The sequence below is a fragment of the Lates calcarifer genome, linkage group LG10 (assembly GCF_001640805.2).
Source record: "Lates calcarifer isolate ASB-BC8 linkage group LG10, TLL_Latcal_v3, whole genome shotgun sequence".
Classification (NCBI taxonomy): domain Eukaryota; kingdom Metazoa; phylum Chordata; class Actinopteri; family Centropomidae; genus Lates; species Lates calcarifer.
In genome coordinates, this window is record NC_066842.1 from 12,332,802 (window position 1) to 12,347,525 (window position 14,724).

A 14,724-nucleotide genomic window follows, 5' to 3' on the forward strand; every position below is an offset into this window, starting at 1 on the left:
TCATTGGAAAGGTCAGGAAGAAAACAACGGGCTTAGGAGAAACATGAGATGGTGGTTGTCTCCTGCCAGCTGATGCTGCAGCCACATTAACACACCACAGAAGGTTGTAAATAATTATTCTAACAGTTTTGGATGAGGATGAAGTTTTTGTTGGTGGTGCATTTGTTTTTCTGAAGTTAACTTTATCCTGAGAATTTCATTCTGAAAACAGTTGAACTGTTCCTTTAAAAACAATTTTTGATATTACAATGAAATCATGTCAATACAGAGTTTTATTTTGAAATATATTAAAGACAAACAACCACAGTATTTTCCATAATTTAATCATTATAAAATCTCATTTTAAAATACAAAAATGAAAATAAATAATGCAATTCATAAATAAATTGATAAGGAAGTACTTAGGTTTATAATGGCACAATGCTAGAAAGAGGCAAATCACAGTCACCAAGGAGATAGTCTCTTTTCAGGGTGGACATTTTGTTCACCACTTTAAAGCGAAGGGACCGCTGGCTGAGGTCTTCCTCTGAAATACCATCAAAGAAGAAATCCTCATTGAAGATCGGATTACGGCTCTTTCTGATGACTGTGCTGCGTTGCTTCTGGACTTTTCCGGGAACCAGAGAGAGGCTGACGACTGCAGTTGATAATCTTAGGATCTACAGAGAGAGGATAGAGGCCCTCGGCACTGATCAGTCTAACCCGCAGTCTTTGGTTATCCGGGCAGTACTCTGCTGAGAGTCTCAGGCTGCCGTCTTTCCCTATGGGTACCATTCTCTCCTTCATTACCCTCTCTCTGTGCAGAGTCAAGTCCATGGGGAAGATGGTGGGTGGCGCCAGGCTGTAGTTGCTGGGCAGGCCCTCAGCTAACCCCTCTGATGCCCTCCTCATCACATTGGGGCTGTTGTCTGTGGAGCTGCCTTCATCTGTGGATAGGGAATTGTTCCTGGACACCATTGCCTTCCTCATGTTCCTTGACAACAGTAGTTCATGACTCAGTGCTTTGAAGAGGGAAGACTTGGCGGGGCACCTGGTCAGCAGTGGCGAGCTGAAAGGAGAGGATTCAGTAGAGGAAGTGGTGTCGCTGTCCAGGGTAGTCTGCCAGTTCAGGGTGTAGCATCTCGGAGAAAGCCTGGAGGTCAGGGTGTTAAGACTGAAAGAGGAAGGAGAGGAGGAAGGCGAGGTGGAGGGGGAGACCTTGGAGCACACGCTGGATCGACTCCTGGGCAGCAGCAGAGGAGAGGAGCCGGGGTCGGCGATGGAAGAGCGACTCCTTCCTCCTGGTGTGGGGGCTCTCCAGTAAGGTGCAAAAGCCGTAGCAGGTCTGGGCTTTGGCCAGGTGCGGAAGGGACAAGGCAGCCTGACTCTGAGGATCCGCGTTGGTGTTCTCCTCGTCACTGCAGCCATCACAGGGGCTCTCATCCACGCTTCTCCACCTGGATGATGTGCGGGTTGAGAGGCTCGTGACGTGTCACCTCTATTTCAGGACCAGCCCTCTCGCAGGGAGACACTTTGATGACACGGGCTGCTCGGCTCTGCTCCGTGTTCTTCATCTCCTGCAAGGACGGGATTGTTGGGGGGATGCAGAACTCTGGGATGTTGTCAGGGGTGATGACATTAGGACAGAGGGCAATCCTTTTTGGTTTGTCAGCTTTTTCTCCAAACATGATGTCACCAATTTTAAAGCTGAGTTCGGCCGATGGGATAGGCAGGTTAGATCTCTCTACTGACACACGGATCTTCTCCACCACCCACATGGGTCCTCTGGTAGAAAGGAGGAAACTCTATAAAAACAAAAGCATTTGCTTGTTAAGTGTTGCGCTGTTTTCAACACACATACACAGACTATTAAAAGAAAAATGTCAAACAACAATCATTAACTTTGCAGGAAGAGTTTCTTACCTTATATTCTGAAGATACTGATAATCCACAAAGTTGTCCTAAACAGGATGGACTGACAACTTCAGGGCTTTGTGAGAAATCTCTGGAGCTCTCCTGACATTAGATGGAGGTTCTCCCTTGTCAAGAGCAGCACATCTGTGGCTGTTTGAGAGACGCAGGCAGTTTAAATGAGGTAGGATACCAGTGAATCTAACACACGCCCCCTGTGCCTGCTTGAACAGGATCCTCCCTCTCTCCTTGGCCACTGGTTCCCATGGAAATATCCAAACCACAACAGAGCTCAATGGCCCCCGTAGTAGCCGTTGTACTACTTAGCAAGATAAGTTCACTACTTTGAACAACTGAACAACTGTTTTTAAACAGCTGGCAGCCTTGTTGTTTGTTTTTCCACGTCTTTAAATTAGATGGTGAGTATGACCTTGTTCTGTGAAGATAAACAAGGTGATTTGATAAGATAATAATTCTGAACCATTTTTAGACTGTTTGAAGTGCCATTAACTTTAAGTGGCACTAGTTTAAGGGATAAAGCTTGCCCAATCTCCATCTAAAACTGTTTTTGTGAAAACAATGGTTAATAACTTGCTACTGAGGTCCTTGTGGTATCAAAATAAATGTGGAAAATGCAGCTACTGGTTGAACCATCTGGTATATTGGTAGATTCAATTCAATTCAATTCAATTAATTCAAAGGTGCTTCAATGGCATAAAAGTTTCCAAAGCATTAAAAAAAACATAATTAGTATATTCTATATCAGCTTTTTCTGGCACTCACACTCATTCATTATTCAGCCTGATATTTTTGGTATCTTTCCAACTGTTAGTATCCTCACTTGAGTTTTTCTCATCAACCAAAACATTTCACTGTACTAAAGAACCACTTTGTTGTTAGGGCAGAACATTATGTCTCTTTATCAGAGATATGGTTTCTGAAAAGTCAACATCAGTGTAAAAAAAAAAAGGACAAAGGGAACATTGATTTATTTACAGTATCACTAACCATTGCTGCTTAGCCCTTCCACCTTCATTGAAACATTGTAATGTCAGTGCTACCCTCTTGTGGTGGATCACACAGCAGCCGTATTGTGAACAGTTCACGCTTGACAGAACAGTGTAATTTTGGTAGGCCTGCACCAGAGAGCTATAACTTGACAGTCATTGCAGTCATTCCAAAAACCTTTTTTAACATACATTCAAGGAGTGCAACCAACAAAAACAGACCTGTGTCAGTTTTGTATCTTTGACATACTTCTGCAGCCAGGACAGTTTTTTGAGGGGGGTGGGCTCCACTCTGCACCGGACAAGGTTCAAGTGGAGTAACTTGGTTACCATGTGTTACCAGGCACTAAAGGACAGAATGATGTCAGTGCTAACAATATACCAGGAAAGTGTCCTAAATGGGGTGCTTCTCGGAAATGTTTTCCAAAAATGTTCAGGTCACATCAGTAATTCAAGCGTACCTCTCAAAACTCTTGTTCCTTGCAAACCAAAGCAAAAAAATGTAATGAATTTGAGTTTAAATTATAAAGATGGTACTTTTAAAAAAGCAAATATTGACTAAATTCCACTGAAAATATCCAACATGCACAGACATACAATATATGCATGCTGTGGGTCTGTGTGTACCTACAAGCATCAGAATCATGAATACACTTTTACACATTTTAGTACATGCACACTTATTGGCAGGATAAAAAGGTTTCAATCACAAAGTTTGTGGCTGTCATCAACAATGGATTTCATTAAAATAGCTCAGCAATTTCTGCGATTCAGAAGAAGGCAAGCAAAAATATTTTGAGTATCCATTCAGAAACAGATGATCAGTCTTCTTATCATATTTGCATATGTGAAATTTCAGTCATCTACATTGATATGTTGTGGACAAACATTACAGTACATCGCATTCTGTGCTCTGTCTTTTATGTCCAGGGTCTGAGCTTGCATATCTCCATTGGGGGGCAGTATATGTTTAAAAAACAACATTACACCCACTGAGATGATAAACCGAGGGGGAGGTGTTAGTCTGATTGATACATTAAATATACTCTAATTATTACACAGATTTGCAAAACTGCAAACCCTACCAAAAATGATCTCTTAATATACTGAATTACTGTAGATGGTTTATGAATTCATCATCCAGCTGGCAAAAACCTCTCCATAACAGCCATGTTCTTTAAAAAAAAAAAAAACAAACAAACAAAAAAAACAAAAACAAAAACAAAAACAAAACAACAAAAAAACAATCTTAACAGGTTACATCCTCCTTCCAGATGGCATTTGTTTGACATGTTACTGCATGGCGCTGTGTGGACAAGGTGCCCCCTCCCAGTTTAAACATCATCATCCAGTGGCATTAATCTTGTGTCAAAGTGGGAGAGAGTGCAGCGTAGCAATGAGAGCTGTCCTCCTCTAATGGTTGCTCTGCTGACACGCTTTTGGCAGGTGCACTCCACTGCACAAATTCAAAGCATTTTCAAAATAAGAGAGAACTGAGTCATTCAAATCTCCTCGTGCGTTCATTTTAAATAAACGCGTGCGTGCGTGACAGCTACGTGATTGTCAGGTCTATTTTATCTCTCGGGAACGTTCGTTTGAATCAGAGACTTTTAAAATCTATCTTGTTGGAGCTACATCTTTATGATTATCAGACGCTGTGGGTGAGTGTGACGCCGCTTCCTTTTTCTCGGCGCATAGATATGTGGTCGTTTTTTTTCCTCATCTCTCTCCACTGTACGATAAACGAGGAGGGGCTTGATACCGTGGAGGAGGCAGGCAGGCAAGGCAGGCAGAGCTGAGCTGAACTGAGCTGAGCTGACCCGGTTGCGGTGTATATATGTGTGTGTATGCGTGTGTGCGTGTGTGTGTTTTGCGCGTGTGTCGCCCTCGCCTACACCTTCAAGTCAGCTCGCATGCATTAACGAGCCCCCCAGACATCAGGTAGGATTTCGCCTTCATTTTTTTTTTTTTTTTAAGAATTTTTGTTATAAGATTTTTTCCCTGTCTTTTACAACCCTGGCGCCTGCTGTTGTTCAAGGTGCTGTTCCTCCCCAAAAATCGGGCTCACTACGGGGGGGGGGGGCGGACCGCTCGATGTTGGCTCAGCAGAAGCGCTGAAAACATTTTATATTAACAGCCCTGTGGACGACCTTTTCACATGATCGGCGTGATGTGTTTCCACTCTACCGTTTCCCGTGTTCCTCTTTGGATTTACAATCAGTCGATTTGCCTCAGCTGGTGTCTCGTTATAAGCCTGTCAAGTCTTATTTCTTCGCCTAATATGTGACTGACCGCTTTTGACATTGACAGATAAGAGGTAAAAAGAGAAAGAAAAAAAGATGAATATTTCATTGACCTACTTGTTTGGTGTTGTTGCTGCATGTTAAATATTTAGGGCTTGCTGAATTTTTTTGTGCCTGGAAGTAGGTTAAATAGGCAACTGACGCTGCCCAGCTTCAGCATCAATTGCTGCTCTGCAAAGAAATGTGCTGTACAGTAAGTTGGACTTGACCTGAATGTTATCTGGATGGGCTCAACATCAAAGCTGACATTGACGATGTGAGGTCTGTAGTGGGCATGCAGGGGGATGTAACCACAGATGATTTACAGTAGACTTATAAAAAAACAAATGTGGTACAGAATAGGAAGAGGATGGTGTAGCAGTGGTCAGTTTGGTCAAGTTTGCAAAAAGCTTGCAAACCCAGTAAAATCCCCAATGATAAATAAAAAACTGCTGCTTCACAGGTCCCAGAGGGAAATATTGCCTCTTTTTATCTGACACCTGCCTGCTCTCAGAGATCAGAGTGCATGCTCCGGCCTGGCTATGGTGCTGTTACTTTCTCCAAGGCACCAGCAGGGAGGCTGGCTGTGCATTCCCCTCGGCTGAAGGACATGTTGGCTTCTCAGGCCGCCCTGCTTGAGAGTATATATTTTATGAGCTGTGACATGCGTTTGTTTCGCACAGGTACAGGCCAGTAAATGTTGCCCCTCGAAGCGGTAACTGTGGGGTGAAGGGGCCGCTCAGTAAACCAATCCATATCTTTCCATGGTTGGTTTTACATACAGTGTGTTCATCTGTGGAAAAGATGTGAGTGTTGGTGCTGACTCGCCAAAGCCAAACCACATTAGCTACACGTTAGCTTCTTCTGACACACTCATTCACTGAAGAAGCTTTTGGCTGCTGTGACCAACTGTTTGAAAGATTTAACCCCACCCTTCTACAGTGTACAGCAGCTGACCATTTACTATGAGAGGAATCTTGGATGGTCAGGGTCAATTCAAGGATCATCATGAGGGGTGGAGGGTTTCAAACGACACAGAAGGGTTGACATGTTTTACCTGAGTGATGTAACTTGAAAGGTCAAGCTGCCTCAGCGTTATAGAGACAGCTGTGGTTCTGAATAGCTTTATACTGTAAGGCACTGCTGACACACCAGGGGCTTGATTCCAACCGGGAGTACCCATTCTAAAAATGTACTCCCTGATGGTACTGTCAGGCACCAGTTAGTGCATGCCACACAATAGGAAATGCTAAAATGCATAAATGAGTTTATTGTAATTTATACAGATATTCTCTTGGTCCTATGTGTGTAGAGTAAATGTTAGATGGCTGCATCATGGCTGGCTTCATCATTCAGAGAGGTGTACCTGTCTATACAGAGTGCATACTGTGTCTCAAAGCTAAATAGGTTGGATGTTGACAGTTGGAGGTGTCACACATCACCACTTTTGCTTTGCTACCTGACTGTGCTTCAGGTGTGATGGATAGAGGTCTTAGTGAATCACTACACCTTAATAGAAATACTAAAGCCACTCAGTTTGTCAGAAATGCTGACATTTTACCATACTGCCAGCATGTTTTGATTTACGTCCATTTGGGGGTTTTTACTTATCTTTATTTCTAATATATGTCCAAATATAAAAAAAAAACAACCTAAGTAATAGGATCACATGTGCATCCCTTATAGTGTGTAGAAAAACAAAGATTTGTTGAATGGCAGATTGTCAAAATGTGCTGATAGAGAATAATCTCCAGATTACATACTGCTGGAAAGGCTTTATGAATGTAAATACCTTTTCTTATAATGGAATTGAGCTGGATTGTCTGTAGGATTAATGTATTTATGTTTAGACTAACTATAGCAGATTTGCTCGTTGTGTGTGCATATACAGTATACAGTTTGTTTCTCTGTCTATGGATGGACGCTGTGTTTGCAGTCGAAAGAGCAAATAACATTGTGTAGTCAGATATCTTATTCTGTAGAAATACTGAAGCTATGTAAATCTCAGAAGTGATTCACTGCACCTGTTGGCTCACAACATGACTCCTTTGCTTGCCCATATTTAATACAAAAGTAGAGACCTTCCCAGTCGTGAGCACCTACAACGAGTACTTTCCCACAACACAGCACACAGATATAATTAGATCACAGCACCACCAATGTCACAAGCTCACATGCAGCATGCATCTGCCAGCAGCAACTGATAAAGGCTTACTGTTCCATCAAACAAAACACTAGATGCTATTCACAAGTCCCAAGGTTATAAAAGCAACGTTTGTAAGACTGTGCCAGAAGAAATCAGAAAAGTTTTAAACTTGAAACATAAGAAGTAGCACAAAATCACAGATATAGTCAACACTCTACACTTCTTCCTCTAAGCTTCTGAAATATTAAATACTGCAATTTCACTTTGCAGTGGTAATTAAAACCAAGCACTGCTTAAATGGTGCCTTTTTCCCTCTCATTGCTAGCTGTTGAAGAGGCCATTACCACAGTGATTCTGTATTATGGGCAGCTATTAAGGGTATCTCTGCTACAACAACTTTAGTTCACACTTGATGCTCGGCGCCTAATTTACTGGGAGTCACAAGTCCCAAACATGGTCTTGAAACGCACAGCATGCTCTCATGAAGTGTTTTTTTTAGTCAATGTTCATTCAAATTCTGCCACCCAGGGAGAAATACGCAATCCTCAAACAGTTCCATAAATAACAATAACAAAGTCATGCATTCCCAAGTAAGTATTTTGACCCACAAAGTGTCGAGAACAAGCGATTGTTAAAGACAAAGCCTCAACTGTATTTCCGTGCTGTTCATTAGAAAGTGATTTTCCTCTCAGCTGTTACAGTTGCTCCGTCATCAGGAATACATTCCTGGTCGGAATTCCCCAGGAAATGTTCGTTCAGAGGGTGGGAAGTGAAGGTTTTGAGAGTCACTGGAGAGTGTGATTGTTGAACCATATTTAATGCATGAGTGTGTAGGAGGTGGAAACTAAAACACACCCCATGCTGTCGCTGTGACCCAGCCTTTTGTGTTTTGTGTTTACCAGTGAAATAGATCTCTCCTACGTATGTCTTTTTTTCTTTTCTTTTTTTTTTCTGGTGCTGTCACTGTGATCGCAGCCTCTTTAGGGCCTGCCTCGCCTCCAGATCGGTTTCTATAGAACAAGATGTAGATGTATGAGCTGGCTGCCATTCTCGCTCCTGCCTCTATCTGAAACCATGCTTTCCTGTATTTTTCCCAACAGATGAGTGTGGCAGGCAGTTAATGTGGGAGAGCTACAATGCAGATGGGCCTTTTTTTGTCATTAGCAAACACTTGACCACATTCCCAATGTGCTTTCAGATAGGAAGTGAGGTTGATCTCGCCTATAATTAAAGATTTAGGAGGATCAGATTCAGTTGGCTGCATTAATAACTGCTGGCTATTATATTATTGCGCTTGGTATAAGTACATCCACAGGTCACTCAGTTGTTGATCCTGTAATGTGTGGCAGTTGAATGTTGTACTGTTTCATTTTACAGTTCTTAACTTGCAGAATACTTGATAATATCTTGATAATTTATTGAATTGGTATCATATTGAACACAATCCTCACAAAGCTGGGAAGTGGTGGCTGATGCGGTGCATTTTTTTTACTGTACATGTGGTCTACTAAACTGATGCGGCCAGGCCAGCGATGCATAAGTAGACTCAAGAAGTAGGTCAGTGGATGTCGGCGTGGTGTGGTTCAGGTCAGAGGCAGTGGCACAGCCTGTGGCAACTTTTCCTCAGTGGGTCAAATGAGATGCCAGTTTGAAGGAGCAGGCGACAGGTCTGATTTCACTGTCAAGCACACAGTACCACAATGAGCTTGTGGCATAAACGGAAAGACGTGTGATCTGAGAGTTCCCTGAACACCAGTTGTCAGCTTAAGTAAACAGCTGTCTTTGGCTGTCTGGCTGCTTTTATATGTTTGCAAATTAATTGTTCTGTCTGTTGTTGTTAATTTGATGAATATTCTTTTACCTAATCTGGATGTGTCTGTATGTTTTGAGGGCTATTTTTGGTTGAATCTGGCAGTGAATGAACATCTAACAAAAGCTACAGTATTTGTTTTGAAATTTTAAGCAGTTTGCTTAATTAATTTTGTTAGGAAAGGTTTTACCGCTGCAAACACACACAGAATCTCTGTAGATTACAGTAAAACATGTGAGAAACACTGGGATTGGTCTGCAACATGACCCAGTCTGCCTGAGGCAAACTGATTATCAGTGGTAAAGATCATGTGATACCTGTGCTAAAGATCATGTGATTGTATAGCCTCCTCTGAAAAGGGGAGAGCAGCTGAGCTAAAGCCATTTTGTCTCTGACATGTCTGTGTGTCTGTGTGACAAGTCTGAGTGAATACAATTAAGAATCCATTCCACTTTGCATTTGAGTACAAGAGGAGCTGATGTACCTTATTCTGTTCAAGTCAATATTTTCCCTACAGCACAAACTTGCTGCTTTGGATTTTAGTGGTCACTGAATCCATAGAACATTGTTCATCACCTGGTTTTCTTTGTTGAGTTAAAATGGCTGCTTGTGCTCAATGAACAGTCACCTTGTTGTAACCTGCCCAGCCTCTTTTTACCCTGTTGTGGGCACTTGTGCTTAGAGTATCCATCTGTCAGAAACTCTCTCTTTTGTTGAGAGGTGTATTTGAAGTTACATTCGTAAAAAGATTGAGAACCGAGTGTTCTTGTGCATTCACTGTGTCTTCTGAATTGCCACATCATGATCCATAATAAGAACTGTAAACACTCCTCGCTGTGTATGCTGGGAGCTTTAGTGTACTACGCTGTAATGATTTGTGCTGTGCTTTTGGGAGGGTTTTTTTTGTGGCTAACATCACAAAGAAAACACATTAGAGGCGTACTCTTGAAGGCTCTGATGCTTTTGCCCCCTTCATCAGCATGCTTGGAGTGTTTTTCACTGGCAGGGGGTCTCCCAGGAACGCCACAGGAGCCAGAGGTCAATGACAGCGGGGCAGAGATCCTAGTGATCGAGCCACTTGCCATCGATCTGCATCAATGATACATCACAGCCAAATCCAGCTGAGTGGTAGGGGTCCTGTGCCTCGGTACAGTTAAGACATTAATCAGTTGATGACACAATGTTTGTGTTTTTTTCCAGCTATTGTTTAAGAGCAGCATTTGAAGTAATCCCAGTCGGTGCAAATTGTCCGTGATGGGAGATGTCCAGAGGTTGAGAGGCTTACACAATTTTTGGATAGTGAGAGCAAAGGCTAGCTGCAAGGGGACGAGGCGAGATGGAATAACGGGCAGATAAAGTCAACAAAATGATATTGCCGTTGAATGAGACCGTTGATCTTGTTTTAGGGAGAATTGACAAGGCAGTAGTTTCACATCAAGGTTAATTGAGGGCCGTCAGGTCCTTTGTGTGCACAGCAGCTGTCAGGCTGTTTTTGTGACTGCCCGGGGGAAATGACTCTCCTGTCTGAAGAGCAGCACTGAAATTACTGCTATCCTCTGCTCTGATCCTCTGCAGGCTGTGAGGGTTGCTGACCGAGCGAGAACTCTCTCTCTCTCTCTCCCCCCTCCCTCTTTTTCTCCCTCTCTCTCTCTCTCTCTCTCTCTCTCTCTCTCTCTCCCTCTATCTTGGTTGCTCTCTTTCTCCCGTGTCAGCACCTTGAGTCTCAAAGAAGAACTGTGGACTGCTCTGACACATTCTTGTCGAAATGATTTCATATTGGTCTGGCAGAAGTGCATTTAGCAGCAGGAAGCTGCACTGTATAAGTGATTGTGTTACTTTAGCCTTGTATATTCAGCTCATCAGCAGTGCAGTGACCTTGTGTTAAGGGCAGAGGGAATCTCTGGTTACCCTCAGTGGAGGGCAATATCTAGGATTACATTGGTTGCTCTGTTTTTGGAGATGGAATGATAAAGTTGACTCAGGAGTCCATGAGATGATTTGTAGTGATACCCTTCATTAACCTGTTTTTTTTTTTTTTTTTTTTTTTTTTTTACAGTGACCATTTGGAAACTGGCTCACATTTTGGAACCATAAATTGTAACAGCAAGAGTTAGCCCAGGCCAGATATACCCTACTGTGTTGGACCAGGGTGTAGGCCTCTTCGTGATTAAGGAACTCTCTAGTTGCCTCATAGTCATATGAGTTCTTTGACTGACCCAAAAACTCATATTGTCTCTCCAGTGTTACCCTACCTTTCCAGATGAATGCAATTATGCAGAAAAAAAAATCTAGGGCTCATAAGAACAAAACATTTGTCACTTTCCTGTAATGACCTATAATTATTACCTCATTCTCATTAAAGCTGCATTAACAAATATTTTTATGTAAACAATGGATTAAATCAAAGTGTGGATATGAAAGAGACACAGCACAAACACCCTTGTGCACCATCTGCCCAGCACTAAACGGCAGACAAACAGAGTTACTGACTAGCTGGGAAACATAGTGGAGCATTTGGCCACTGAAGAGCAACATTATTCACATACACAGTATGTAGGAGATGGTGGAGACCAAACAGAGCTGAAAGAGATGGAAAAGATCGGATTTATATTTGCCAAATGACCAGAAACACAAAAATATTCATGCATAGACAATTGTTTGCTCATGTTGGATGTAACAAGTTTATTAGGTGATCATATGTCAGCATTGTCTTAACGGTGACCAAAAAAGAATGTATTGACTGAAATTTGTATCACTTAGCATCAAACACTGTCAATTACGGAAAACTTTTGCTTATTTTTAGATTATTTTATTTACATAATTTATTAAGGCTGCTCTTGTTTTAGACACCATTTAACACATGAGAACTTTGGCTTCATTTGTAAGTTGAGAAGAGGGATTTTTATAGAAAAAAAATCACATTTCTTGAGCTGAGATATCACAAAAGGTATTGTTTTGGTGTTGTTACCAGACTAAGACATGCCATCAGCACTAGTATTAAAAAAATTAGATGATACTGAGGCCCACTGACCAATTACTTGACTGTTTCAGGATGCAACTCTTTTAAGATGCAGCCTAAAGCCCAGTAAACACCTCAGACAAACATTATGCATATCTTTCCCAGTGAACTATAGGCCATAAGTACAGTATCTAACATCTGTTAATGTCACTGTGTAACAGTTACATTTGTCTGCCCTCATAAATGTGTTGACGCAACCTTAGTTGTTATGCTGATCCTCTGGGTCGAGTGCGACATAAATTCTAAATGGTCGCTGTGGGAATAAGTTCCTCTGGCCTGATGGTACAAAATCATTAGCAAAGGATGAGATTTTAATTCAAGTCAGGCATTAATTATACAAAATCCTGATCCTTCATACTGTAACCTTGTTTGTCGGTACGCTGTTGTTCTTCAAGCTGAACAAGAGCTGAATATAAATGTTGACTTTCCTCAGAACATGCATTATTGTCTGGCAAATCAGAACCAATGAGCTGATTGAGTTTGTCTTCAATTTCCTGTAACTGTGTCAGCAGCTGCTGAAGTCAGGGAGAAATCAACATCTTCCTGCTGCAGATTTTAATGTAATCTATCTCAGTATATTTTTTACCATTATATCCATACATCTTGGCCTGTTAGTGCCTTTGCATGACATTTACTGCTAGGATTAGTTTAACATGTTGAGGACATGGCTCAAACATGGCTTTATTTCTTAGAGCACGTCCTGGATCGTGTGAGATTTTGCTGTGAGTTAAATCTATCACGCATTTGCCCTCTGTATGGTATATCATAGGTGTCATCACGTCATCTGACCTCTACAGGGGAGGAAAGAGAGAGACTCTGGGCTATAGGAGCTGTTGGCGCAGTCAACAAAAATAGCAAATCATATCATATGTACATTACCTAGTTGATTGTTTCCCTTCCATTATGCTCTCGGATTTCTTCCCTTTGGCTATTCTGTTGTGACTCTTCAACCTGCCTACATGGTTGAACATGTGCAGCGCGGTGCAACAGTCATTCAGTAGAACAGTCATGTTATTTATAGAAGCATTGTTGAATTTAATCCACAGCTCTGAATCGTGTTGTCAAAGTCAGTGAACCATCCAAACCAGCGGCCATTGTTTTAATGATGCCCCGGCCGTTCAATACAGCACAACATGAATGGACAGTGTTTTATATAAGATGAGACATGATCTTGAAAAAGCTCTAAATAGGGCAACCATTATACGCCAACTCTATGCATGTGCCTGCATGTTGTCCCAGAGAGCTTCCTCAGCGTCGCAGCTGTAAGAATTGCTCCTTTTCACTTTGTGAAAGCATAGTATCTGGACTGCTAATAACTGTACGCAATTATATTAATAGGATAAAGCAGTGGCTACTCAGACAAAGTAATGGCTTAGTAGCTTTGATTCCAAACCCTTACTGTGCTTTGCTATATGAGCAAACGACAGTTCTGTAGCAAAAAATAGCAGCCGTTTGCTACCAAATGTAGCTGATGTTACATCTACAAGGAATATTATGACTCTGGTAGAACAGAGATTTTTTGTGCATATTAAAGGTTAATTGTGAAGTTTAGACTTATGCCAGCACACAGTTACATTTGACACTTAGTTTAATGTGGACACCTCCAGACACCTTGCAGTATAGTGATGCGACTTTGAAATTTGACCATATTTTTCAGGATAGAAGTTGAAGCTTTTCAATTTTGACTGCAGCAGCTGATGTGTGTTTGTATTTGTTAACATTCCCATGAAATACTGAAGCATTTGTCACATTTCTGTCAATGCAGTTGGCGTAGGTGAAGAGGATGCTGTTGATTTGGATTACTGAGGACACATTGCAGTCACATAGTACCATTTTAGGATGACTTACAGTGTAAGGAATATGCTAAATCAAGACATATTTTTGTGTGTTTTAGGACAAGAACTGCTGCAATGCTCTGCAGCTAAAGGTTCTATGTTGTCTGTCTTTTCATACAGGCAACATTCATGACTTCATTAGTAAATTAGAGTGGTAATGTCTGAGCTATTGCAAACTCACCATCATCATCACTAGAAGGCTCTTATACAATAGTAGTAGTGTACACTTTCATCAAGAAAACATCAGAACAACTTTCTTACCCAGGTAGATGTGAGCAAATGGCCAGGGGTGCTTGCAGTGTACTGTTGCAAATATTTCTAAGAGAATATTTAATGTGAAAAAAAAAAAATCACATGAACAACAATCCGCAATTCAAGGGACAGGCTGAGAAGTGCATTTTTCTGAGATCTAATATTAGAGAAGTGTTGAGGTTGCAGACATGTATCTTTTCTCCATCCAAATTGCAGATGCTGTGTAGAAGTTTAAAATGATACGGTGTTAATTTCTTGCCACCATTGCCATCTGTCCAGTCCGCTGTATGGCAGCTGTCTGCTTCTCTCTCCATCGAGTCTTCAGTTTCCTCAGACAGGAGATTGATGGGCCTGCAGCCAATGAGGGGTAACTGCCCACCCGCAAGTGGACATGCTATCCCCGCTAAGCTATACCCACGAGATGACACCCTCTCCCCTTCAGTCTGGCTGGGATGGTGTCCTGTAACACAGCCAGGTGTGTGT

At 41.8% G+C, this 14,724-nt stretch overlaps 2 protein-coding genes across 2 annotated transcripts in view; one reads left to right on the forward strand and one right to left on the reverse strand.

Annotated features, from left to right (window-relative positions):
- Positions 1 to 307: 307 nt before the first annotated feature.
- On the reverse strand, positions 308 to 2,224 carry c2cd4a (C2 calcium dependent domain containing 4A). The gene is given in 5 exon segments (XM_051073187.1): positions 308 to 635; positions 637 to 1,257; positions 1,259 to 1,429; positions 1,431 to 1,784; positions 1,903 to 2,224. Coding segments are annotated over 4 exon segments (1,347 nt in total). The 5' UTR covers positions 1,758 to 1,784; positions 1,903 to 2,224; the 3' UTR covers positions 308 to 407.
- Positions 2,225 to 4,623: 2,399 nt separating this feature from the next.
- Positions 4,624 to 14,724, forward strand: part of tln2b (talin 2b) — a 99,050-nt gene continuing 88,949 nt past the window's right edge. Inside the window, 1 exon segment of the mRNA XM_051073362.1 lies at positions 4,624 to 4,838. The gene's annotated coding sequence lies outside the window, so the exon portion shown is untranslated.